Source organism: Sabethes cyaneus, chromosome 1 (assembly GCF_943734655.1).
Source record: "Sabethes cyaneus chromosome 1, idSabCyanKW18_F2, whole genome shotgun sequence".
NCBI classification, from domain to species: domain Eukaryota; kingdom Metazoa; phylum Arthropoda; class Insecta; order Diptera; family Culicidae; genus Sabethes; species Sabethes cyaneus.
In genome coordinates, this window is record NC_071353.1 from 51,353,633 (window position 1) to 51,380,481 (window position 26,849).

Below are 26,849 nucleotides of genomic sequence, written 5' to 3' on the forward strand. Positions count from 1 at the left end.
TATAAAATGAAACCTTTTGTTTAATTTGATTGTTTAATTATCAAAATGGTATAGGTACGTATTTCGCCTTCGTCAAGTTTTTAGCGGTTCTGTTTTGAAATTTAACACTATTATTATAGTTTTGATGCATTTATCATTTTGCGCGTCAAATTCTCTGTTTTTCTTAGTAAGCAAGGCAAAATATTGATTTGTGTTTGTAACACATAAAAGCGAGCTTCGAATTGATCAAATAACTTGTTCTAAAAGTGATAAATCGTAAAACCAAGAGATGGTCTTCCGCTGTGTGACGTAGATATAGTTTATGCGATAATCCATAAAAACTTCTCGAAACAGGTTAAACCGATTGTCGCTCAAATGAAGGAAATCAAACTAGCCACCTTCTTCGCTATGACCTTTGAATTCATATCAAATCAAAAACGCAAGTTAAACCACCTAACAGTGAAAAAATCTTTGGCATTAGTGTTGAATTGTTCAATTTAATGATGTCGCTACTATGTAATATAAATAATACATTATTCAATTTCAATATAGTAATAGTAAATCAATAATTTGGAAAAATCTTACTCTTGGATAGAGCACCCGCAAAATTAGTGTATTAAATTCAGGTATTGCTTAAAGCTTTAGTAATATATACCAATAGAAATATCAAACAATTTTTTTTAAGCAAGAGAGTAATGGCTCCTTTATTGCTTAGTTTAAATTGTTAGAGGCTGAATAGAGTAATACCTACATCGATATTAGAATTAGCTGCTTTGAGCTCCTTAAATTTGTCTTCTTTATAAAAGGATTGTAAGCTGAATAATATCCCTTAAAATAGTCGAGAAAATCAAACCGCTTCAAGGTTACCAAGGGGATTAAAAAGCTTTCTCAAACTACCAGAAACTTTTAAACAGCCAGCAAAATCATTTCGGACCAAAAGGTTCTTACAGGAGCTCACTTATGAGACAATAACAAAGCAAGCAAAGCCCAGGCGCTAATTTCGTTTTCGAAACTTCTTGTTTTTATTCGACAAACTTCACAGCCAACTGGTACACTACAAACTGCGTGGCTAGTGCTACGTTCTTATTGACTCTAACAATCTTTCCCAGCCGAGATTCAAACGACCGCTGACTCGATCATTTTGACACAATTTTGATACTTTTGACATTACTTTCTCGACCGAGTAAAATTTGAAGGAGTCTCATATGGGACATTTGTAGAATTAGTTAATATCTACAATTTTGCTGAATAACGCTAAGCTGTACCTTTAGCACCATTGTAAAACCACAAATAAAAAAGATAATACTGCAAAATTTCATTCAGTAATAGCTCAACAAATATCTAAGAAAGTCACTTTCAAATGAATCAAAATTGAGTCAGAATTTTCGCGCATCAATTTCATCATGCAAAATTAACAGAAATGGAGCTCTTTGATATATCACTAACGATTCCTACATGTCATTTAAGAAGAAATTGCACATTATCAAGAATGTGTTTATGTTTACGAGCTGAATAAAATTTTACTACCTCAAACTACAACTTTTGGCCAAGCCATAGGTTGAACAAAGAAGACTATAAGAACGTCTGAATATCCAAAAACTGCTATCTGGTAAAACCTGGTAAAATGATCTGCTTATCATTTAAATAAAACGTTCGATTAAAAAAAACATTCAATAGCAAAGTCAATATTTCAACTGAATACGTTCTTGCACACTCAGTTACCGAGCGTTTCTCGGTTCTAGGTCTCGCCTTTTCAGCCGGGCATCATACCTTTACTTTTTTACCACAAAGATAAATACTCGCTAATGTTAAGCAGTGAGTGGATCTCCAACAGTTGTGACGCCATCCAAGCGAATCACAGTTCCCAAGTAGCTGATATTAACTAGAAATGCATAAATCTAAATGTATCCGGCTCTATGTTTGTGCTAGTATATTTGTGAAATTTTTTAATTAAAAAAATCCCATTTTAGGTATATTTTTTCGACGTGGGCGGAGCCGTCTAAATAATTGCGGCAAACTTTTAACTTTTGAAAATGTTTTAACTTTGGGAACTTCAAAGCAAGTATGTACCCTTACTACGTCAATAGTCAATTGATGTCAAAACTTTTTTGTTGCACATTCAGGAGAAAGTACTGTTAACCGGGAGCATTTCCAGCACACTGCATTGGGTTGAACATTGGGTCAAACACCCAAATCAAATCTAATAAGCTCAGTATGCTTTCGAGCTGCTTGAAATTCGGCTGCGGAGCTTCTACTTATCGCGAGTTCGGACCAGTTTCGTTTTGAACTTTGTAGATAGTAAATCAATAATCGTCACTCGATTTGCGCAGTACGAAAAGCCGTATTCTGAAGAAATGAGTTGTGATGTGTGCCAAAAATATTGGGAAAAGTTCCTGGATACGACTGGGATAAACGATTCCGTATTATGGATTATTGGAACTAATGCTTTCGCGATTTTGGTGGTGACGGTGGTGGGTAGTTTGTTTTTGTTCATGGATATTACAGGCTATCCGAAAGCGATGCGAAAGTTCAAAATACAGCCTGGAACTAATGAGCCATTGACGTGGTTACAGTTGAAAAAGGTACCGTTGGTTGTCGTTTCCGCCTGCTACTTAATTACAAAACATCTAAATTCGTTTGTAGTTATTAAAGGCAGCAATTCCTAACATGACAATAGTAACAGTGCCCACCTTAACGGCGTTTCACTTGATTTCACTGAAAACTAACCGTTTGCCTGAGATGCGCATGCTTCCGAGTGTCGGAAGCATCCTGTACTCGTTGGTGGTGTGTATAATAGCCACCGAGTTTGCCTTCTACTATAGCCATCGACTCCTGCACTGCAAATACTTGTACCAGATTATCCACAAGAAGCACCATGAGTGGACATCTCCTGTGGCTATAGCCGCCGTGTACGCTCATCCTGTGGAGCATGTGATTAGCAACATGGCACCGCTTTATCTTGGACTTTGGCTCTCCAAAGCTCATCTGATAACTGCTTGGATTTGGGTCGCCCTGTCGCTGGTAGGAACGTTGCACGATCATTCTGGATATCATATTCCGTTCATGGGAAGCCCTGAGGCACACGATTTTCATCATCAGAAGTAAGTTTTCGTTATGTGTTTGCTCACCTCTGCTTAGTGTACTTAAATTCCAAATACTCTGTAGTGCGGGAATATTGTTTTTTAGTGAAAAGTTATTTTGTAAATATTATTTTGTGATGTACAAATTTTAATTAGGTTTTCAATAAGCAATTGTCTGTGTAAGAAATGAATTTTTGATGGTTTATTCATTCGGAATGTTTGACATTTGAAAACGAAGCTATTTGCGGTCTCAGGTTTGCAGTAATTAACTTCTATGGTTTGTTTACAAAACCATTCGATGGTGCTGTGAATATTACTAAGAAAAATCCTCGCAACTAAGAAACCGAAATGACACTATCAGCTTACGTTTCCTGTTTTAAACAAGTATCCGAAAGTGGTTTTTGTTTTGATATATTTTTTGAAAATTTATTTCTGCAATCTGAATATTTCCCATAGGAAGTAATGATATGAGTTTTCATTTTTTTTGAAACATAAAAATACATGTAATATGGAGATCATCGTCAACATATAGAAAAAACTACAAGGTATACAGCTCTAAGGGTTGTTCGAAAGGGTGACGTAGGACTATATCAGCTCATTAGATCTAAGATTAATATAAACTGCATTTCTGGCATATGTATGTTTATAGGAACCTGTGAGTGCCATTGTTTGATTGTTTAAAAGATAAGAGCAAAATATTCAGAATCAATTCTTCATTGAATGCAATGGTGGCTTTGAAAATATGTGGACGGGGGTTCATAAGTACAACGCCTGAAAGCTGCAACCATTGAAGCATAGAGATTTCTTTTAAAAATCACTTGAGTGCATCAAAAAGGTTGAAATAGTTATGAATGACCAGCTCACAGATTAATATTGTATTAAATATGATTATGCGTAGCTTGACATGTTTCAATAATCTTACTTTAATTCGCTTGTGGCGTTTAAAAGGGCCATTCGTTACAAATAACATTAAAGCCAAAGCACGTTCATCGCAAATATGTTGTGCCATTCGAATGTCCTTCTCTTTTGACATGAATGTCAACAGGCACGTAAGTAAGCGGCGTCGAGTTACTGTCTTTTGCTCCGAGAAGTTTTTACTTGTTTACTTTCACAGCTTACCTCTTGTTACGTCGCAGATAATATGGGGCCTTATTCTCACAGTCACCTCATCTAAATTTTTTAGGTGAGGTGACAATTTGCGATTCTCACAGTCACTTAGGTGACCCCGCTCACCTGGGTGACTGTACAAATCAAACGGGGAGCCGTTAGGTGAGGTGAGGTGACTGTGAGAATAGGGTGCGTGAGAGAAGTGAGGTGAAGTGACTGTGAGAATAGGGCCCATGGTACATACGCAAAAATTCCTGTTTTATTTATATGAGAGTCCTTATGCTCCTACCACAGGGGTGAGGGGCAGTTTGTATTTCATTTGTATGGGATCCCCCTTCTTAAAGAAGGCAAAAGTCCTAATTCACCATAGAAAAAATTCCTGCCTCCAAAAACCCTTACATGCCAAATTTAATTCCATTTGCTTAATTAGTCCTCGACATATGAGGAAATTTGTGTTTCATTTGTATAGGAGCACCTCCTTTTAAAAGACGGATGGGTTTCAGTACACTATAGGAAAAATTCCTGCCTTCTAAAATCCCCACATCCCAAATTTGGTTCCATTTGCTTGATTAGTTCTCGAGTTTTGACGAACTTTTTATTTCATTTGTATGGGCAAATTTACCCGTACTGTAAGTTAAGTAAAGTCGTTCCAATTTGTAAAAAACCTAAGAGTAATGATATAAATAATCTGGGGCCAATTAGTATTCTCCGTGCCCTATCCAAAGCGCTTGATTTTTTTTTTAAAATCGGCATTGTTTTAAAAGTTTCATGCCCGATAACGGTTTACTGTCACAATATAAATCAGGATTCCGCTGTGGCCACAGTGCATCTAGTGCCGGAAAGGCGTTGCATTCTGGTTTTTAATAGATTTCTTCAAATTCTTTGATTGAATTTCCCACAGCAAGTTGCTAGAAAAATTATCCACAAGCTTTATGCTTTCTAGTTTCACCGTGCGGCAATTACAGTCTTACTTGACACGTAGGTCCCAAGTAGTTCTATCCAATGGTATCTATTTGACCTAAAAGAGGCTGCCTCTGGTGTTCCACAAGGATCCATTTTATGACCCCTGCTTTTCTCGATGTACATAAACGATTTACCCAATTTCGGAAATGACGTGCAAATCTATTTTGATGCTGTTGATCTTTCCTTATTATCGATGGCGAATATAGTCAACGAAGATCTGTCACGTGTCTTGGGCTGGTCTGAACGTAATTATTTGCCTCCCAGCTAGCATTTTCATACGTATAAAAAAGGTAAAAATCAGCATTACGTACAGATATACATGTTAAATAAATCGTATTTCCTGCGCAAAATTGGCATATCCGTACTATTTTGGAGGCGATATACGTGATTACGAATAATTTTGAGCGTTACGACTATATAAGTATTTATGTACGATAATATCCGATTAAGCGCGAGTTGCTCCGTACTATTCTACGATTTTGTGCTGAAAATCGTATGTATGTCAGACATTATCATTATATACGACAGAAAATCAACTTGATCCCACTTTATCCAGCTTTAGTTACGATTTCGAGTTTGTTAGGAGATATTTACGATAGTTTTTGTACATTGATATACGAGTTGGTGCTAGCTGGGCTATTACCGTGGACCCCCGTTCGTTTGACCGTTTTTAATCTGAACACTTTTTAATTTGAACCCCGCTGGTTTGCACGACGTGCAAATTAAAAATGGTTCAAATGTCATTATCAACATGACATCATTTCCTTGTACAGACAATGCACATAAACACGATTTGTTTGTACCGATTTAGCGTGTTTAATCTGTTTCAAATTCCGTTTTCCCAACGATTATGATAGAAATCCGATCGGAGAATGAAATATTCGCTGCTTGCAACTGCCAACTAAATCAAACCGTCAAAATAATAATAACAAAGAGCAGGGCGGCCAGGTCGTACGAGTTTCAGCATATTTAGGGTGGCCAGTTGTTCAAATTAAAAAGTAACCCCGTTAGTTTGCATGAGGAATCGTTCAAACGAACGCGGGTCCACTGTAATCGGCAAAAGGCCAAAGTTATTCTATAAAAAGAAGACAACGCATGAACAGTCTTCCTGAAATTAAACTTAGCAATGACATAATTGAATATGTGCAGAAATTTTCTGTTCTTGGTTTTATTATCCAAGATAATTTATCATATACATTAACCCATACATTATGACCCGGGTATACCTAAATTTGGGCCAAATGAAGTGAAACTGTGTAATCCATTATATTATGGCTCGAATGTGTCGGGAAACTCAAAATCGTCATTTGGAATGGTTTCAAGCAAACAAATTATAAAGTTGTTTACATATTTCTTATCCAATTTTGTGATAGACTTTACATATAAATACCATTTTACATTTCAGGTAATGTTTCGTCACAAAATGTAGACTTTTTCATGCGTTTTGGAGACAAAATTTTTTTCGCCATTTTTTCAACTTTTTTCCACCATTTTTCACAACTTTGCACTGTTGAAAACAGGGATGGTCCGATCACTTTGACTCAATTTTGATTCATTTGACAGTACCGTCTCAACCTAGCAAAATTTGATAAAATTAGGTAGGGGATATTTCAGAATTATTTATTATCTATAATTTTGCTGAACAAAGTTTTGCTCTATCTTTTGTAGTTACGGTGCCACGATGCTAGTAACTCATTAGTGACTAAATGAACGTTCACTTAGTCACTAATGAGTTACTAGCATCGTTGCACCGTAACTATAAAAGATAGAGCAAAACTTTATTCAGCAACATTATAGATAATAACTAGTTCTACAAATGTCCTATATGCAACTTTGTCGAATTTTGCCCGGCTGAGACGGTACTATCAAATGATTCAAAATTGAGTCAAAGTGAACGAACCATCCCAGGTTGAAAATACAGATGGAATGGCAACAACTGACAGATTATCTCACACACACACACACACATCCGATTGATGTCTTATCTCTCTTGTAGTGATATATTAACAATGCTAACTATTGAAATTCAGCAGTAAACAGGTTTTGAAGGCGGGATATGATATATCATACCCTAGGACATAATGGGTTGAAAAATGGACTTTTTTCGGATGGTGATAAAAAAAACTAAGACAACTAATTGAGTTTGATAAATTTCCACACGTGCGAACAATTATGTCATCGATCCAAGTTCAGGTACTGCCTAATCCGGCGGTAATTTTGGACTCCCTCGCTAATAATATAAAAAAGTTCAGATACGTTCCGGAAAGCAACGTTCCTACATTCGCGGCGTGGTACAAACGCTACGATGACTTGTTCGAGAAAGATGCAAATCGCCTTGATGAAGCAGCTAAAGTCCGCCTGCTCATGCGGAAGATGGGCATGTCGGAGTACGAACGATATGTAAATTTCATACTGCCGAAATTTCCAAAGGATTATTCGTTTGCAGAGACAGTGGCGAAGTTGAGCGCTTTGTTTGGTGCTACACGTCGCTTCGGAAACGGACATCGTTCGGCACGGGACGCCGGATACTCTCGTTCCGGTATCTACAACATCTTGGCACTATTGGACAACAATCAGAGCATCGAAAGAAACCCCGGTTCTGGACAGCCGACAATTCTGAGTGACAAGAAGCTCCAAAGGATGCTGAAAAGGAAGACTGAGGGAAAAGTGGCTGCATCGCTGCGTTCGCTTGACCGGGAGGTCGATGCAACCGGTCAAACAGTGAAAAAGTACCTGACGAACATGGACATACATGTCAGAAAGTGGAAGTCCCATCCACTGGTCTCGAAGTCGCAGGCAATGACGCAGCGGCAGTGGCTGAATAAGATGGTCAAGACGATTTTCCAGGCGGATCGCGACGTGGCGGTGGTGATGGACGACGAGACCTATCTCATCCTGGATGGCAACGACTGGCAGGGCACTTCGTATTTTGCTTCCCCCCTCTCTATAGAATCTATAGAAAGTGGTGACCTAAATTCAAAATGATGATGAACATAACATATTTATTCATAACTTAGAATGGAACACAGATAATATTAGCAAACTATTTAGCCTAAACAGGGTTTCAAAGTTCGCGATCAAAAGTATGCGGAAATAACGCTTGTAAAAAATGTCCCGCATAAACCAACCCAAACAAGAAATCGCATCAACTTGCTATCTTGAAGGTATATAAACTAATCATTTACAATGTATTGAAAGGTTATTATGCGTTGGATAAGTTTTGATTACGAAAATAATATTTTTCGAAACTTTATACTTTTCGAGCTTCACGGGGATGAGATTGTGCCAAGCCATAATGATCGATCCAATTTGTGGATTTCACATACATAACAAAAATACGTCAGTTTACACCAGCACACTCACATTCTTTACTATTGAGCACAATATTTTGACAGATTAGATTGCATCATCCATTTTGGAGCAAACAGCATCATAGGTCTGCTAAATAATTTAAACTAATTTTTACTTTTTCTCTGGAAATTTCAGATACTTTGAATAAACACTCTAATATAAGACGAATATATCATACCGTGTATAAACTGCCAGTTTTAAGGAGGGGGAGGGGGGTGGGATTGGCCACATGTTCTGCGGCCGCGGGATCTCGAACGAAGTAATGGTTACTTTTGTTAAATGATCAAATAAGTATGCCCCCTTAGGATACACCCCTTCATATATCTCCCCCTTCTTAACCCTAGAAACGTTACTGGCTATATAAAAGCTGTCAATTGACTACGAACTCATTTTTAGTTATTTCAGACCTCTCCGAGTTATTTTCGTTCATACTTTTTGTATGATGCGTTTTTTTGGTCGACCCCCTGCCCCTAACAGTCCACTTAGTTCATGGACGGCCCCCTGTGAACTACTTTATACTGATATTTATGTGCATTGTTTATAAACATGCTAATGTTCACTGTTTAGGTTTTAGCCTAACTTTATGTTTTTGGCACAATGTCAGCCCCTAGAAGGGGTAAGATTGTGCCAAAGTTCATGTACTTCCAGTAAAATTAGGTTTCATTGTAACTAAACCATCTCTACGGTAGTTGTTAATTGAACAATTTAGTATATATTGACAGGTTTGAAATGAACTTAGCTCATAAATTGTGTGTATACTGAGCTAAAGAACAAAAATATATGCTTTTTTGGCACAATCTCGCCCCGGATGACGGTACATAGTAACTACCTCTCATACAAGTTCATGTATAATCGATGACTGATCGATGACATCACTAGGTGACAGTTATGCTGCCGCCTAAGATCCCAGGGCATGCGAATGCAATTGGGGCACTCGGCCATTTCAGTAGAGATAGAGATGATAGGGGTCAAACCGGCGGTCTTCTGGTTCTAGAAGAATGGCGTGGTGCTACTTATTGAGTTGTTGCTGGTTCACTGTCTGCAGACTCGAAGTCAGTTGATACTGACGTAGATGACGATGATGCAGTTCTTGCATGCGATGCACCTTGCTCAGGCGATCATGATGTGTCGCTGGGTAAAAAGTTCATTGACACTGACATTATGTTACTCTGGTTTCCTGGTCGTGCAGAACAATTCGGTGCTTTTGGGAGGTCCCACGAATCTAACAGAATGCCTAATGGCAGTGGTTGTTGTGAAATACTATTTTTACATATTGGTTCACTTCTACTACGGAGTAGGTTCACATGGGATCTTATCAGCCTGTGTCCATCCACCCAAACGGTGTGCATAACTTTGCCGACACGGTCGCAAACGACGCCATCAGCCCAATGCCACTAATTTTGACTGTGGAGCTTTGCATATACTAGCTCATATGGATCGAAATGCCTTTTGGACTGAACCACGTGTCCCTGTGGAATGAAGAGTGTTTGCGGTGGACGTAACAAGTCCCGCAAAAGAAGCTTGGGAGTCCAGCCGTGGTGCTCATGAGAAGCAGGAACGTACTAGCAAAACTAGAATCCTCAGGAAAATAATACAAATGGAGTACGCAAACGGTGACTATGTTGGACCTTACGTTAGCCAAATGGAGGATCTGTTCGAGAAACTCGCGATCGCTGGTCTAGAGCTCGACAAAAATGTGAAGGTGAACATTGTGCTCAACAGTCTACCAGATTCGTTTTCTACTCTGATCACCGCGTTGGAAGGACGTCCGGAAACAGACCTGACAATGGAATTTGTAGGAAGTAAGCTGGTGGATGAAGTTGCTCGGCGCAAAAACTCAAGCGGAGTCGAATCAGCGTTGAGAACTGAATTCTAGAAAAAGCCAGTTTTGTGACACTTTTGTCAGAAGCCTGGTCACAAACGGAAGGATTGTCGACAGTGGATGCAGATGCAGAAAATGGAAGAGTCAGAGAAGTCTAAGCCTGAAAGTATGCCAGAAATCACACTGTCTACATGGCTGGCATCGAAAGTTAGAACACCGCGACAACGAAGCGATACTGAAACCGGAGAAGTTAGAGCTTGCAACTGGAATCAAAATCCGCGACTGTGATTTTCGAAACGGTACGTGTGAATGCTGCATTGAAGGGAAGATGACGCGATTACCATTTCCCAAGAAAGCAAAGGGCAGGTCTAAGGCAATTCTAGATTTGATCCATAGCGATGTTTGCGGGCCAATGAATGCACAAACTCCTGGAGAATGCCGATACTTTTTGACGTTGATTGATGACTACAGCAGCTACACGACTGTATATTTCTCGAAGCAGAAGTCAGAGGTGATTAACTGTTTCAAGCAATTCGTTCGTGCAGTAGAGAATCGTTATGGGAAGAAACCAAAAATTCTTAGATCGAACCAAGGAAGAGAATTCAAAAACACCGAGATAGAGTTGTTCTGCAAACTAGAGGGAATAAAGCAGCAATTCACAACAGCGTACACACCTCAACAGAATAGTGTTGCGGAACGCAAGAATCGATCGTTGGTTGAGATGGCGCGATGCATGATCGTGGACACGAAGCTACCCTACAAGGTCTCTGCAGAAGCTGTACATATGCCGAATTATTTGCAGAACCTTCTTCCAACAGCTGCCGTAAAGCATACACTGTTTGAATTGTGGCACGATGAGAAACCGGATTTGGCGCATTTAGAAGTTTTTGGAACCTCCGCATTTGTCTATATTCCCAAGCAGAAAACGTCGAAGCTGGATCCCAAAGATGATCATGGTTGGATATTCTGATTGCCACAAGGGCTACAGGTTGATCGATGCGAGAACACACAAGCTGACGGTAAGTCGAGATGTGCAATTTGTTCCAGATGATACACTCTGCATTCAGGAAGACGAATCGGTTGTTGAATACCAGCTAGGCGAAATCCCACATTCTGTAGAACGAGAGCTTTATTTCAGATCCTGATGATGAGTTTTTCGACCTCACGAGTGAAAATAACACAACTGTTACGGACGATGAAACTGTTGCGGAAGATCTTTCTACGATTCGGGAAGAGATTTTAATGGAGCTGAATGAAACGGCTGTAAAAGTAAAAAGCGATGTCAGGTGTTCATCGAGGAACAACAAAGGAGTTCTACCACCTCTACGTTATGGTTACTCGGCGTTAGCTGCGAAGTCGCTGGATCCACGTACAGTCACGAAAGCAAAGAACAGTCTACACTGGAAAGAATGGAAAGCCGCGTTAGAGGAAGAAATCAATTCTTTAAAAAGCAACAATACGTGGGTCATAAAGAACCTGCAAGCTGGCAAACGAGCAGTAGGATGCAAATGGATTCTCAAACGTAAAGAAAATGATCAAGGCGACGTAGTTCGTTACAAAGTGCGTCTAGTAGCGTAGAGATTCACACAGAAGTATGGCTACGACTATGACGAAGTTTTTCCACCAGCACGGGAAGCAAGTTACCCTGAGACTGCTGATATAACCTTTACAGTGATTTGGATAAAGAGTAGAATCAATATATATAGAATGCCAGTGTCGCTGCAGTGCTCATGGTAAACATCACACATTTGAAAATTATGTATTTACATTGTATGCGCATATGTGTGAGTGATCGATTCGAAACGGGAATCTGATTGTCAAACTAAAAAGGCAACCCAATAAAAAATATTTCTGCTTATTCGCAAATCACGTAGGATAAATCACCCGATTTGGTCGTTTTAAGGTATTTCGTCGGCAGGAAAATGTTCTATTGGGCAATTTGACAATGTAGTTTCCGTATCCAAGACACGAACCAACAACATGTTTGCCACCAAAATATCCATGAAACACCAGCGACACTGGCATTCTATATATTTATTGATTATACTGGATAAAGCCATTTTTATGAAAGAACCTCCTTGGATATGAACCAAACGCAGGTAAAGTGTGTTGCCTTAAGAAAAGTTTATATGGTCTCAAACAATCAGCAAGAGTGTGGAACAAAAAAAAAATGACTCGGTTTTTCGCCACGTTGGATTCAAACCTTCAAACCCTGATCCATGCTTGTATGTTCGAGAAAAAGAAGGCAGATTCTGTTACATTTTTCTATATGTGGACGACATGTTGCTGATTACACCGAGCCAGGAGGAGTAGAGTAACTTGATATCGTACCTGGAGAAACATTTTACGCTAACGATTCTTGGAGATGTGAAGCTATTTCTGGGAATCCAAATTGAGCGCACTAAGAAGGGATTTGCGTTAAGCCAGGAAACCTATATCAAGAAGTTAACTAGTCGAATCGGTTTGGATGATGCGAAACCTTCAAAAGTGCCGATGGAGTCAGGCTTTATCCAGCAGAAGGAGGAGAGTGACGAACTACCATCCAAGGACAGATACCAAAGTTTAATCGGAGGTCTGCTGTATGTCGCAGTCAATACCCGGCCGGATATAACTATTTCCGCTTCAATTCTTGGAAGAAAAGTGAGTTGTTCAACAGCTGCTGATTAGAATGAAGCAAAACGAACACTACGGTACTGGCCCTGCAATTGTCCTGCACTCCAACAGCTGGCTGCGAAGTCTGTCGTATAAAACCGGAAGGTCAAGTTTCGATAACGGAATGTAGCACCTAGGCTTTGCTTTGGGCTGACTGGTTTCGCGGATGCAGATTGGGCTGTGGATACTCAATCGATCGAAAATCGAATACCGGTTTCCTGTTTCAGCTTGGCTGAGCACCAATTGCATGGGCAGCACGGAAGTAGTCTTGTGTGACGCTTTCAAGCACAGAAGTTGAATATATATCTCTTGCGGAAAGTGGCCATCTGCGATATTTTGGCCTTGAAAGCTTTCCAAATGACGTTTTTGCGTTTCCCGACACATTCGAGCCACAATATAATGGATTACAGAGTTTCACTTCATTTGGTCCAAATTTAGGTATACCCGGGTCATAATGGGTTAAGAAATAAAGTCAATAATATGCTTTAATAATCGCTTTTCAGTGATTTCGAAGTTCTAGGATCGGAAGGTAAGTACTTTTGGAGTATTCATTAAATTCATCCAGCAAATGATGAAAATTAGAATGGCTTTACTTACTACGACGGGAATTAGAAATAAACCCTATTTCCGGAGTCCGGAGCTTGGATTTCGCGTTGAGGAGGAGTGTAGAAGGAGCAACGGAAGTAGCAAGCCATGATGTTATTAACTATTGTTGAAGCCGGTATCACCGAGATGGCCACTATAGTTCAATCAATTCAACCGCTTGACTGATAAGCGCTGCCAACTTGAAAAAATGGTCTGCACTTAAAAAGGAACTATATCGAGCGAACGCGTCTTATACGTTAGGAGAGTTGTGAAACAATGGAACCTATATTAAACCAGCATATTTATTAAAGTTAATTATAGTTAAAATCTAACGGACATTACATTACGAACAGGTAAAGATAAGATTTAATAGAAACTAAAATTAGATACCAGCTAGAACTAAAACTTACAATCTATTCTATAAACTACTTAGGAACTACGGTTAACCTGAAATGTAGGTACTGCTGAGTGTCATTTTTGCCAATTTTAAATGAACACCGCTGAACTATATATACCCTACTAGTTGAGCCCAAATCATACGATCCGGAAAATATAAATGTCTGTTCAGAATTCAGAAAACTGCGGATACATTCCATTGGTCCGTGTTTTCGAAAATGTTTAATCTGTGTATTAATTTTTTGAGTTCTTATATTGCATAATATAGCTCTAAGATGTTGTACATAAAAGAGTGATAGCCGAAAACTGAAACAAATAGTTTTTATGGTCGTATTGGATTTTATTTGACCGAATAAAAATATTCTATATTTCGAACTGATTGGTTTTTCGAACGAAATATCCCCCAGCAAATTCAAATGGGCAAAACATCTCATTCGAAACAAGCCGAACCGCAACAAACCGATTCATTTGGTCGGTGGTAAATCAGACCAGACCAGGTCGAGCAGTCGAGTCGAACAGTCAAATCGAGCAGTCTAGTCGAGCAGTTAAATCAAGCTGTTAAGTCAAGCAATCCGGACGAGCAGTCGAGTCGAGCAGTTGAATCGAGTCAAGTAGTCAAGTCAAGCAGTGGAATCGAGCAGTCCAGGCGAGCAGTTTAATCGAGCTGTTAAGTCGAGTAGTTTAGCCAAGCACTTCAGTCGAGCAGTCGAATCGAATGGTTTAGTCAAGCAGTCGGGTCAAGCGGTTAAGTCGAACAGTTGGGCCGAGTAGTCCAATCGAACAGTTTATTCGAGCAGTTGAGCCAAGTAGTTCAGTTGAGTCGAGCAGTTGAGTCAAGCTTTCGAATCAAACAGAAGTCAAGCAGTTGAGTCGAGCATATGAATCATGCTGTCCAGTCGAGCAGTCGAATCGAACAGTCCAGTCGAGCAGTTCAATCGTGCAGTTAATTCGAGCAGTCGGGCGAGTAGTAAGTCAAGTAATGTGTCAAGCAGTCGAATTGAGTAGTTAAGTCGAGTAGTCCACTCGACCAGTTAAATCGAGCTATTCAGTCAACCACTCAAGCCTAGCAGTTGAGTCGAGCAGTCGAATTGAACAGTTCAGTCGAGCAATCAAACCGAGCAGTCTAGTCAACCAGTTGAGCAATCGAGCAGTGCAGCAGTCGACCAGTGAGATGACTTCTCAGTCACCCCATTGCTGCTAAAGCAAGACGTCATTTCAGGGACCTGTTTTTTAGTTACCGATAAGCCTCTTATGACGTCCTGTCAGAGATCTGGTTTTCGGTACAGACATAAGCCTCTTATATCAATAGTTATGGTCGGTGTTATGTCAGACCGAACCAAGTGACAAAACACTGATTTCGAGAAAAACGCGTTCAAAGCTTGCTGCTGTTGTGTAGTTTAAAGCATTCATTCATTCGAAATCATTCCATATCTCTGGCTTTTTGCAACATTTTTATAATCTGATTAGAGTAAAATGTAGCTTAGGAAATTCTTAATCGTTTGCTGTCATTAACCTAAAAATAAAAAAATAAGAAAACTTATCCAATTTAATTCTACTATGTGTATTTTATTCAATGACAGATACGTATTTCGCCTACGACTTGCAGGCTTCCTCAGTGTCTGTTTTCGAACTGAGGAAGCCTGCAAGTCGTAAGCGAAATACGTATCTGTCATTGAATAAAATACACATAGTAGAATTAAATTGGATAAGTTTTCTTATTTTTTTATTTTTAGGTTTCGTATTCTACTAAGACGCTCCAAAAACTTCAGTCATTAACCTATTTTTTTTAAATTTTGCGACTTGGTCCGGTCTGATTTAACACCGCCCATATATCTGCAGCTATGGAGCATTGTTCAATCAAAGAATGTCAATATTTGGAAAGGGGTTACTAGAGCTTGCTTTAAATTTGGCAAAGCGATCTCGGCGGGTATTAGACTTTATAAAACAAGTTGAGTCTAGCTGGGATCGTGTGCTATGTCAACAATTGTCCTTGTTCTTAATTGTGATAGGATATCGGACTAGCACCAAATCAAATATGGGTCACTACCAATGCACGCAGTTGTGCTATGTTGTAATACAACCAAGTGCATCAATTGTTAATTTTCCAGACATTTTTATGGCAATCTCCATAAAATGAAATTTTCATCTTTTGATGTCCTGCAATTAATATTACGGTAGCGTTCCTTTGTAATCTGTATAATGTTCTGATGCTTAGGTTGTTACGCCGTATGGAAAATAATGATGGATAAATTTGGTCTATTTAGAGGAAATTTAAGCCCATAGTGCGAATTGCGTGAACGCACCCACAGGAATAAGTAAAACGCAATCGAAAAGCTTGCTCTCACTACAAGACTCATTGCTCTCGCCCATAAACACTCCTATTCTGTATTTCGAACGAATCGTTCGACTTGTTTCGAACGAGATGTTTTGCCGGCTTTGCCCATTTGATTTTGCTGGCGGACATTTCGTTCGAAATATAGAATAGCGGTGAAAATTGTACACGTCATCTCAGTTAAGATCATTTTCCGGTCACCCATCTAGTGGGAAAGTCGAACGTGTCCTCTCTGGTGTATGGTGCTTCCAAAGCACCTAAGTGCCTTAGTTCTTGCCTGGTCGTATTCGTGTGATTTAAAGTCCAATCCGTTAGTATAAAACCGCTGTATCGATTTCGACAAACTAATAAAGGAATCCAGTAAGGCACCCATCAAAACCTCCACTGTCATCATCAGCGCGACGATACAGCTGCAAGAAGATTCGGGTAACCCAACAGGGTCAAGGGCAAGTGGCAGCATTCAGCAGAAAAGGCAAATCTCCACAGAACAAAGGACATACAACGTTCTTCCACAAAGTATAACCTTGAAAAAGGCATTCATTCTCAAAATCAAAGATTTCTTCGTCCATGTGAAGAGCCGAAAACATTAAAACGACAACTACCTAGCATCCAAGGCAAACGCTGGAACCAAAGGCGCTCAAGAGAGGCCTTTTTCATGAGATTTCGCCCTAGTCTGTAGTACGGGACACGTGCGTGGCGATCAAGCGAGAACGTTGGCCTGACGTAGAATAGGTTTACGGTCAATACCAAGTCATCGAGTTCACGCGGGCCGGAGGTTGTGTCGGATCAGTGCAGTAGTGACGGGCATAGCGGAGCATGAAACGAGCCGAGAACGTTAGTCGCACTTAAGTATAGTGCGAGGGGGCTCCGTAGCCGTAAAGTTACCGAGTCTGCTTTGACAAGCGAGTGGTTGAGGGTTCGAATCTTAGTAGAATCAAGCCATTCGATGTCAAGTGACTTTAGCATGGGTTTATTCTCAGGCCCCTCGTTTACCCTTCCTTCTTGCTGAATTCTATATTTACCTACTGAAACCTCTTGACAGTGCAAAAATCCCTCCTATAGTTAAGCGTACTGGTTAGAAGAACGAATAAGTCCTCGCCAGGGACGGCTATAATATGGGATAGTACATAGTACTGGCAGCGAGGAATAAGTGGGTAAAGTAGATCAAGCGTTGAAGGAAGGATAAACCCCAATACACGCAAGCACGCATAAAATGTAATAAGCATATCGCTCACTCAATAGCGATTATAGCAAAAAGAAATGCAGTGCAGGTCATACAGCAAACACCCGGGCGATATCACAATAGATCAACTATGTTGGTCGCAGTGATGAGTCTACACATGGAAAAAAAAGTACAGTGCAATTGAACTGTTGTGTACTCGAATTATGCACATTCGAGTCAGTACTCAACGAATAACATCCTGCAGCAGCGACATGAATTGGCCGTAGTGAAAAACAGAAGCAAGAAGAATCCTTGAAGAGGATGAAACATTAAGAAGAAGAGAAGAAGATGGAAGAACAATGATAGCAAAGAAGAAGAAGAATATTGGAGAAGGTTGGAACAAGTGGAAGATATAGAAGGAGAGAATTTATTAGGAAGTTCAAGAAAGATGGTAGGCGAAATATGAATGAAATGTGATAGAGAAAGGTAACGAGAAGAATCGATGTAAAGGTGGTCCAGTATAGAAACGAGTGAAAAATTATCGTCATTTATATTATCGCAAATGAGCCAATAAAACAATATTCCCTTCAGCAACCAAGTTATCGGCTGCGCGTTCACTTCACCGAATTTTCGTGCGCTAGCCAACAAGATATAAGAGTCTCTCTCAAGTGGCGCATCGCCCGATGATAGCGGTTGTGAAGCAACCATAAGAAATTATTCTAACTATATTATTATTATTGCTGCGGGAGAAGACAAAATAGTAATAAAGGCTTTATTCCAATTTCGAACATTTCTGTCTAAAACTTCGAACACTCATATTATTTTGACGCAAATAAAATTTTTCGTACAACCTAACTTCATTTGCTTTTTAATCAAGGTAAATCATTTTCGTAAGAAAAGATCCTGAAAAACCTAATGTCATTTGCTGCTGTTTGAAATTTGAATCAGGGTTCATTTCTAATTTCCGTCGTAGTAAGTAAAGCCATTCCATTTTTTATCATTTGTTGGATAAATTTAATGAATACTCCAAAAGTTCTTGTGCTGATTTGACTAAAACACCCTAACCTTCCGATCCGTGAACTTTGAAATCACTGAAAAGCGATTATTAACCCTCTCTGTCCCATGGTAGCACAGGTGATCCATGACTTCCGATACTAAAATTAGCCGATTAAAGGTTTAAGGCATCTAAATGCGACTATTTCGATTTCAGGGCGTAATAAAAACATGGTTTTACAAGCCGTATACTTGTGCTTGACGAATCGCTCATTCAAAGTTTTCTTAGACAACCAAGAACTGTAAACCACACAAATACCCTTGGGACAGAGAGGGTTAAAGCATATTGTTGAAATTACCCAATTGACTTTATTACTTAAATTCGTCGTGCCGTTTTAAAATCCGTCCATCAAAATTTTTCATCGTCCGAACTAAAAATCACAACAATGCTCGCGAAGCTAACGCACATGTATTTGTGTAGGACGGCATGACAAATGTTATTCTGCAAAATTTCTGCAGGTCAGGCAAGTTTTCCTGGCTGTAGAATAACGACAATGCGAGTTATTTTTGTTTATGAATGATGGAAATTAAAAAGATTAGTCGACATTTTCCTTCTTCGTCGCACAAAAAATGTAGGAAATTTGGCTGATAGGACTTCTTTAATGAAAACAGATCTCAGCTCACTTTGATTGATCGCGTATAATAGACAACAAACTAAAATATTAGGGAATAACTAGTTTTGCATTGTGTGTCATAAAAATGCTGATATTTTTAATAATTTGTGTTGGATAGGATGGGAATAGGCAATTACGACGAAGCAGCAACATACCCTACTCGTGCAGAATGTGATTCAGCCTAAGAACATCTGAATTTTACCTAATATCGTAAGGATAAATTATAAATCATTGCATTTCAACATGATTTTAGCAAATTTGCATCTTGCGCAAATCACAAAAGCCGAAGGTAAACAACGTTCTAAAATTGATGTTTCCTGATGAAAATTAGTTGTCAAAAAAAATTGTCTTGTATCAAGATATCCTTGTGTAACGTATTCATAGGCGCGAGAAAACTTCATCCACAAAAATAAATCTGGGTCCGTAACTTACCCTGCTTACTAACATCAATTCTATAAACACGAATCAAATTGAAGGAGAAGTAAAAACTATTTTAACTGTTTTCAGATTCAACCAGTGCTATGGCGTAGTTGGATTGCTAGATTGGCTGCATGGAACAGATACAGCGTTTCGTCGATCAAGATCCTTCAAGCGACACCGACACCTTTACGGTACCAGTTCTGCTCGGGAACTATACCCCGATGTTGATAAGTAAGAAAGACGACATGGTGGTACAATAAAACTAAAACTGGTTTACATTTAAAATAAATTTTCTTGTTACAACACATTCGGCTCAGTTCTGATTTCGTGGATGTTTTCTTTCAAGACAACCAACGAGTTTGTATTGAATCGGTCTTAAAATATTACTGATTAGTTTATTTCCATCTTTATAAGTGTTTTTTGTTTCATCGGTTTCATTTGAATCATTTGTTATATTAGTTTAATTTACGTACTTCGAACGAAGTTGGCTTACGTTATCCCTTAAATACTTCAGGATGGAAAACATTCAAAAAGTGACACGCTAGTTTTCCACATTTCATGTTTGATATCAATATTGACACAGTAATTGTGATTTTACATACGATTCATCTCCTGTTTTTTACGTTTTTAATATACAATATAACTTAGCAGCGGACAGACGAGAACGGAGAAGTAAAATTTCTAATATGATTATAGTGTACACCGTTACGCTGTATTTGTCGCTGCGAAACATAGAAAGAAAAACAAAACAATAGTCAGTAATACTGTTCCCTCGGTATTCCGAAACAAGTAACTGTCACTGGCTTTGCAGCATGCGGAATGTTCCTGACTGACTGAATGTGATAGTGGCTGTGATGATTCATTGGCAGTCTGTTGAATAGAAGACCATTCTTCCGATGGCCTCTCCGTGTTCCCTTTTTTCTCTCCCTCTCTCTTCCCATGAGGCGATATTTGATATTCAGTTAGTTTTAAAAAATAATTTCAGGAACTATGATTGCAAGTTAGTCTTGTTGTGCCATCGCCTTGTGCCTTCGTTTTTCTTTTTGGTAGCAGGAAGACATGTGTGTATGTTATAAATGCAGCAGAAATACTATGCCTTTTCCATCCAAGAAAGGGAGAGAAAAAAAAGAGCGCGAATGGCTTTTCATAGTTCAAAAAAGTGGAGTAGATGGTTCTTAATATAATTGAAAAAAGCAAGATATTTGCAGTTGTATCTGTAAATCTTACGGTTTAATTCTAAGACAAATTACAAAATAAAACTTCTGCGAGCTACGTTTCTGTTTTTTGATTTGCGGCTAGCTTAAGACGACGAGTCACTTTGAAATTTTATGCTTTTGATCAAGAAAGAATGGATGATACTGCGTTCTGCCTATTCTACGATGATTGTTGTTTTTTCGATAGTTTTGGCAGTTTTTGTATAATACTTGCTTCGTATTTCTTGTTTGTAACAATGCAGGCATGTGAACAAAAAGCGGGAACAAATTTTTAAAACAGTTTTGTAAAGAGGATTCAATCCTTGTCTGTCCTTCGGTAGTATAAATATTTATATAAAAATGTAATTAATTAATATTCACTTTTTCATAAGCACACAAAAGGGCGTAATATATCCTTCGTGTTGTCCTTGCTCTTTAAAAGTGTTGAATCGCATTCTTAATCTCTCTCTACAGCTCTTTTTACCTACTTATCAACGGGGTTATTTTAGTAACGTATAGGGCCGATTTACGATTCCGCCTCGATCGGTGGCGTTGGAGTGCTGGCACCAACGTCGATCACTTTTTTGGACTTGATCTCGGTCACTAGATCAGTTGTGGAGGAAGCTGTGGAGGAAGCTGTGGAGGTGCTAGTTGCGGTTGCGGTGCTTGAGCTCTCAGTTTCATTGCCGTTGGTTGCCGCTGCTTCGGTGGTTTCCTCCACATTGGTTGACGATGTGTCGTTTTCCTTGTCACTGTCACTTTTCTCCTCGTCGTGTGTTCCATTTGTGCCTCCGTTGGCGGTTATCTTTGGTTCCGCTTCGCCATTTTCCGGCACTCTTGGTTCTTCTTTGCCATTCGTTGGCTCAGCCGTTCCATTTTGATGAGTACCATTTTCGGTCTTTTCGGTGACTGTGGTTGATACTGCTGCTTCAGAGTCGACTTTTTTCTTTTCCTCGACAATAGCCGTGGGTTTTGATTCTTCTACTTTAACGGAATCAGTTTCCATCTCTTCAGCAGTAACTGTTGTGGTTGCTTCCTTTTCAGCTTTCGATTCTGGTTTCGTATCTGCAGCAGGAACTGGCGTGGACGAGTCAGCAGTTTCCATTGTCTCTTCCTTGGCTTCAACGGCTACTTCTTCAACCGGCTCTGTCGTGGCCATTTCAACTCCTTTCTCTTCTGAGACCGTGGTCTCGGTTGTACTGGGTGCATTGGTCTCCTCTGCTTTTTCCTTTGTTGCTTGATTCTCAGTAAGAGTGGCCGACTTTGTTGTGTCCACTTCCGATTTCGTTTTCTCTACCGCCGGTTCGTCCGGGGTTGTTTTCACTAGTGCTTCTGCAGTATTGGATTCCGATACTGTTTCCTTCTCTTCGATTGCTTTTTCCTTCGGATCATCAATCGATTTAGCCTGTTCTGTCTTTGAAGGTTCAGTCGCCATTTTTTCGCTGGCTGTCGGCTCGGAAGCCGGATTTGAATCATTCTTGGTGGACACATCAACGGTGGTCTCCCCACCCATTTTCTCTTCTTCAGTCAATTCAGTTTCCATTGGTTCAGTAACATTGGTTTCAGCTACCTTATCTTCCTTCTTTTCTACCGGCGTAGCTTCCACACTAGTTTCAACAGTTTCAGGGGCTGTTGCTTCTGTTTTCGTCTCTTCAACATTTGCATCCAGCTTAGCTGTTGGCGTTTGCTCGGCTGGTGCTGCAGCGACAGGCTCTTCAGATTTCTCGGAAGTGTTATCTGAAGATTTTTCGATCACTTTTGTTTCAGTTTCATCTACTGTTTCAGTCTTAGCCACGGTTGATTCAGTTTGTACAACCTCTTGTTTTTCGGACTCCACAGAAGTACTAACCGGTTCGGCTTTGGTCTCTTCTTTCTTGTCTTCTGTTTTATCAGCTGTTGAAGAAGAAGTAAGATATACATGATTAGAGATAATAGTGTTGGTTATAATGCTTTAAAATAGGCAACAATAGTGATTGCTATGTATAATCTGTTGGCAGCTAGGTGCGCCGATGCTCTATAGAAAGCAGTACCTTGCTGGCGGTACGTGCCGAAAACCTACGAAGTGTCGAATAACAAATTTCAATGATGATTTTGAAACTTTAGTGGTCAATACCTAACTTTTTACGTAGCGGGGTTTTTGGCAATTCGAAAAATTACCAAAATGGCGGCCATTTTTTCAAAAAGAGGCAAATTTCTGCGCAAAAATCGTCAACTAAAGACTAAAGAATTTAAAAATTGAGATATCGAAAAACGGTTTCGTAATAAATTTGGCTCGAAATAAATATTTTAAATTAACGTCATAAATTAAATTATGTATCAAATTAAACTATGTATGAAATCTTATACAATCGCGGCAAATATCTAAATGCTATCAGCTTTATTTTATCTGGCGTAGCAATGTGGGTAACTGTTTTCTATCGCTTTACTGTGAAATTTTTTACCCATGCTTTCATAGTTACGTAACTGCCAAAATGAATCATCCTAATGTTGAACTCCTCAGAAACTTGCAAAACTCGAGATCGTAACAAAGGGTATGCGAGATTTACGATTTACGTACAACAGCACAGTATAATTTGTGGCAATACGAAGTTTGCCGAGTCAGCTACCCAAGTAATATTTTTGTTGTATATGTTGTAGCTTACGAAAATAGGGCCAGCTGTCAAGTAACATTTTTGTTGTATAATAGCTCATCAAGCACTTGTTCCACGGGAATTAGCTGTACAGTAGTTTAATAGGCCAGTAAAGTATACAACAAAAATTTTGCTTTGGTAGTTAATATATAAAAATAAGGTATCCGAAATTGATAGTGACTTGAAGAGAAATATCCATAAACCGCCAAAAGGCGGGGTTTGAGCACTAGAGCAATGATGGTCAAAGGGCGGAATTGAGTACTAGACTAGTGGGTTAATTTCATTGAGTTGGTAGGATTATTTATCTATATTGGACAGGTGTTGCGAGTACTATATTTTGGACACTTTGATTTAATTTTGACGTATAAATGTCCAGCCAAAGTAGTATAGGATGATTTGTCTATTTTGGATAGACAGGCGTTACGCGTGCTCTATGCGTAACGCCTGTCTATCCAAAATAGACAAATCATCCTATACTACTTTGGCTACTGATGAACAAAACTTTCCCTAAATTTAAGATTTCAAGTTCTCACCTTTTTCCTTGGTTTTGGAATCAATTTCGTTTTGGCCAGTCTTTGCCTCGTCAACTTCCATCTCTTCCGAGTCCAATTTTGTCTTTTTAGGCGGCGGAGCAGTTTCGGTACCGCTTTCATTTTCCACTTTGTCGACCTTGTCTTCCTCTGGTTTGTTCTCAACTGCTTTTTCCTGTTTAGTTGCGCTCACAGCGATTTCTTCTTGCTTGGCAATCTCCTCCTTTTGTTCATCAGTCTTACTGATGTCCACATCGTTTTTCTCCTTCGGAGGAACTTCAATTTCCACCGCACTAGTCTCAGTCTTTTCGGTTACATCTGTTTTAGTTGGTTTGGTTTCCTTGGCACTGACGTCGGTCATCTCAGCATCAACGTCCATCTGCTCGACGAGCGGTTGTTCGCCATTCGCATGATTAGCACCATTCTTGGCCGCAGCAACCGGGCTCTTCGGTGTTTCAATTTCAGCCTGGTCAGCGGCATCTCCATTTACTTTGACGACCTTAGATGGTGGTTGCGGCTATAAGTGACCGGATTACGTAAAATAAAAATAGCGATTAAATTTAGTAAAAATAGACAGAAACGATAACAATACTCCTCACGAGGAATGCGATTCCTGTAAATGGTAATCAATTTATTTTAGCATAGGTTCGTGTCTCAACTAACAAAGCTTTCATTTTCTGCAATAGGTGGCCAACCATTGCCTGTTTTAGTTAAGACACAAACCAAGAGAGCGAAGATGAAGCAAACGAAAAAAGAAAACGAACGAAACAACGCGAAACATGCAGGCGTGGTATGAATGGGAGGAAAACAGCATAGCACTACTGGTTGTATGGAAGTGTTGGATAGGATGCTTCGCATCGCTTATTTTGGATGCTTGGTAGAATGTAATATTAAAATAATTAATGGCAATGTTCGCTGCGCAATTTCCCGATGGATACCAAAAAATTATGTTATCAGGCAATTTTCAAGGATCGTCCGACAGAACTATAGATTGCTCGTCAAGAAAATACATGGTATAACAAACTTTACTGTTCACGTTTGCCAATAAATAAGAAAGAAAAAATAAAATTATGAAATTGACTAATAAACATAACATAAAAAACCGTTTTCATAAACAGTGATAATCGGAATCAGTCAAATTTGCTTGTTTACGGCATTAGCATTTGCTACATCTTGCAGCACTTTAGCATAAAAAATACATTCCAAATCTTTCGAAAAAAAAATCCGTTTGTTATGTGAAACACTGTTATGTAACATTATATAACAGATATGATTAAAACTTATTCTAAACCTATTCACTCTGAATTTAAATCTCTCAACCGCTAAGCGAAGTCAGCCAAGAAAGTACCAGAGTGAAACCAGATAATAGACACATGAATTATTGTACTTAAACAGTAGAAATTATCATCCCACAAAAACTAAAACATTAAATAAAGCATGATTATGGCTCGAACAATGATTAATTGATATAAGGATTTGCTCGCGTTAAACAAGCGTTTTTTTTTTCAAGTAAGAACCAAAAAGTATGTCGTTTGACAAAGCCTTTCACAACCTGGCGACCGATATTATGAACGCACCCGCACGCACACTCATCACGACGGCAACAAGAACGATAGTCACCGCTAATTTGGATACAATAGGAAAAAACACCATGATTTCATCGAAAAAGGGCAAGGGTTGGAGGACAACCGAAATTTTGAATAAACACGACCGATTGGTTTTCTGTTTGCAAAATATTTCGATGCAATGATTCGAGATGCTTTACCCTGCCTTACGGTATTAAAATACTTTATTTCAACTTTACGCTTTCATCGTGTTTATATAGTGTAGAGGAAAACATCTCGAAGCAACTCATCGAAATTTATCGTTTATTTTCTCTTTTTTCTTGCTTTGTTTTGCATGTTCGTATTTTTTTTATTCCAGGAGCGAACAATCAAAAGGCTTCCAAACACTCACTTCTTGGCCTTTTCGATATCCGGAGCAGATATTACAAGAAATAGAATCTAGTAACATCAACCTTAAACCTTTACAATACTTAAGTACATTAATGCATTTAATTTGTATTCAGTTTTATTGTTTTCCAGTGACAATACTTTTATTTGCTTCTCCTCGTTTCTCACACGTTTAATTGTAACATTAAATGTAGTTGTACTAGGGTAGGAATCGTTTTCCCTTTTGTGTTTCGCTAAACAATAATTTTGATCTCTACTAGGATTAATTCACTTTCATTTGATTCTGATACTGGACGTTTCTCTTAAAATCATAGCAGTATAAAAAATGGTTTGTAGCAAGATTCGTATCACAAAAAACGAGAAAAAAAACCTAAGTATAAATCTAATAAATCAGGTGGATTCGGTATTGACACTCAAAAACGAATATCAAGTTCTTTTCTGTTCTTAGTCCAGTTCAACGTCAAATGTAGGTCGGTGTCTTATCGATTAGAGATGAAATACGCTGCACGAGTTTCTTATTGATAAAAATTCTTTTTTGGATTACCATATCAATATTTAAACTATGTCAGAACTTTGTTTTGCGGTTACCATTACCATCTAGTGGGTTGTCAGATTGCTACTAGCACATACATATTGAGAACTTTGTGTGTGTGTATGAATGCGCGACTTCGTAAGTGTAAATGTGTTATAGCAATAATGGAAAGGAAAAGTAAAAGTAGTGATTTAATGCTTATTAGGATATACCTGAGCTTCGTCGTCTTGGGCAGTTTCATCAATTTTACGCTTGGTAGCGCCGTTGGTCGCTTCCTCGACAGCCTCAATTGGGATGTCGGAGAACGACGAGATTACGGTGAATTCCTTGCGGTCATCCTCGGACAACTCGGCATTGCCGGGTCTATCCAGAAGCACCACATTTAGACCAGCTTCCTTGGCAGCCTTGGCCTCTGTCGAACAGAATAGAATAGAAACAAGAGGAAGAAAAGAAACACAGCGAAAAAAAACAGAAATATATTATTTTAATTATCGCA

The 26,849-nt window shown here is 39.1% G+C and overlaps 2 protein-coding genes across 2 annotated transcripts in view; one reads left to right on the plus strand and one right to left on the minus strand.

Annotated features, from left to right (window-relative positions):
* Positions 1-2,333: 2,333 nt before the first annotated feature.
* On the plus strand, positions 2,334-19,751 carry LOC128745683 (fatty acid hydroxylase domain-containing protein 2-like). The gene is made up of 3 exons (XM_053842760.1): positions 2,334-2,561; positions 2,623-3,080; positions 19,604-19,751. Exons 1-3 carry the CDS (start codon positions 2,334-2,336, stop codon positions 19,749-19,751), a joined length of 834 nt encoding a protein of 277 aa, XP_053698735.1.
* A 135-nt stretch (positions 19,752-19,886) lies between these two features.
* The window catches only part of LOC128739218 (enolase-phosphatase E1), a 33,971-nt gene continuing 27,008 nt past the window's right edge, over positions 19,887-26,849 (minus strand). Inside the window, exons 5-7 of the mRNA XM_053834674.1 lie at positions 26,566-26,765; positions 23,873-24,386; positions 19,887-22,602 (exon numbers count right to left, since the gene is read on the minus strand). Coding sequence (XP_053690649.1) covers positions 21,236-22,602; positions 23,873-24,386; positions 26,566-26,765 — 2,081 coding nt within the window. The 3' untranslated portion in view covers positions 19,887-21,235. The remainder of the gene's footprint in view (positions 22,603-23,872; positions 24,387-26,565; positions 26,766-26,849) is intronic.

Excerpts from the sequence above, each read along its gene's own strand:
- LOC128745683 (XM_053842760.1), top strand. The coding sequence starts at position 2,334 with ATGAGTTGTGATGTGTGCCAAAAATATTGGGAAAAGTTCCTGGATACG. Across the intron at positions 2,562-2,622 it reads CGTGGTTACAGTTGAAAAAG|TTATTAAAGGCAGCAATTCC; the intron begins GTACCGTTGGTT and ends ATTCGTTTGTAG. Across the intron at positions 3,081-19,603 it reads CACGATTTTCATCATCAGAA|ATTCAACCAGTGCTATGGCG; the intron begins GTAAGTTTTCGT and ends AACTGTTTTCAG.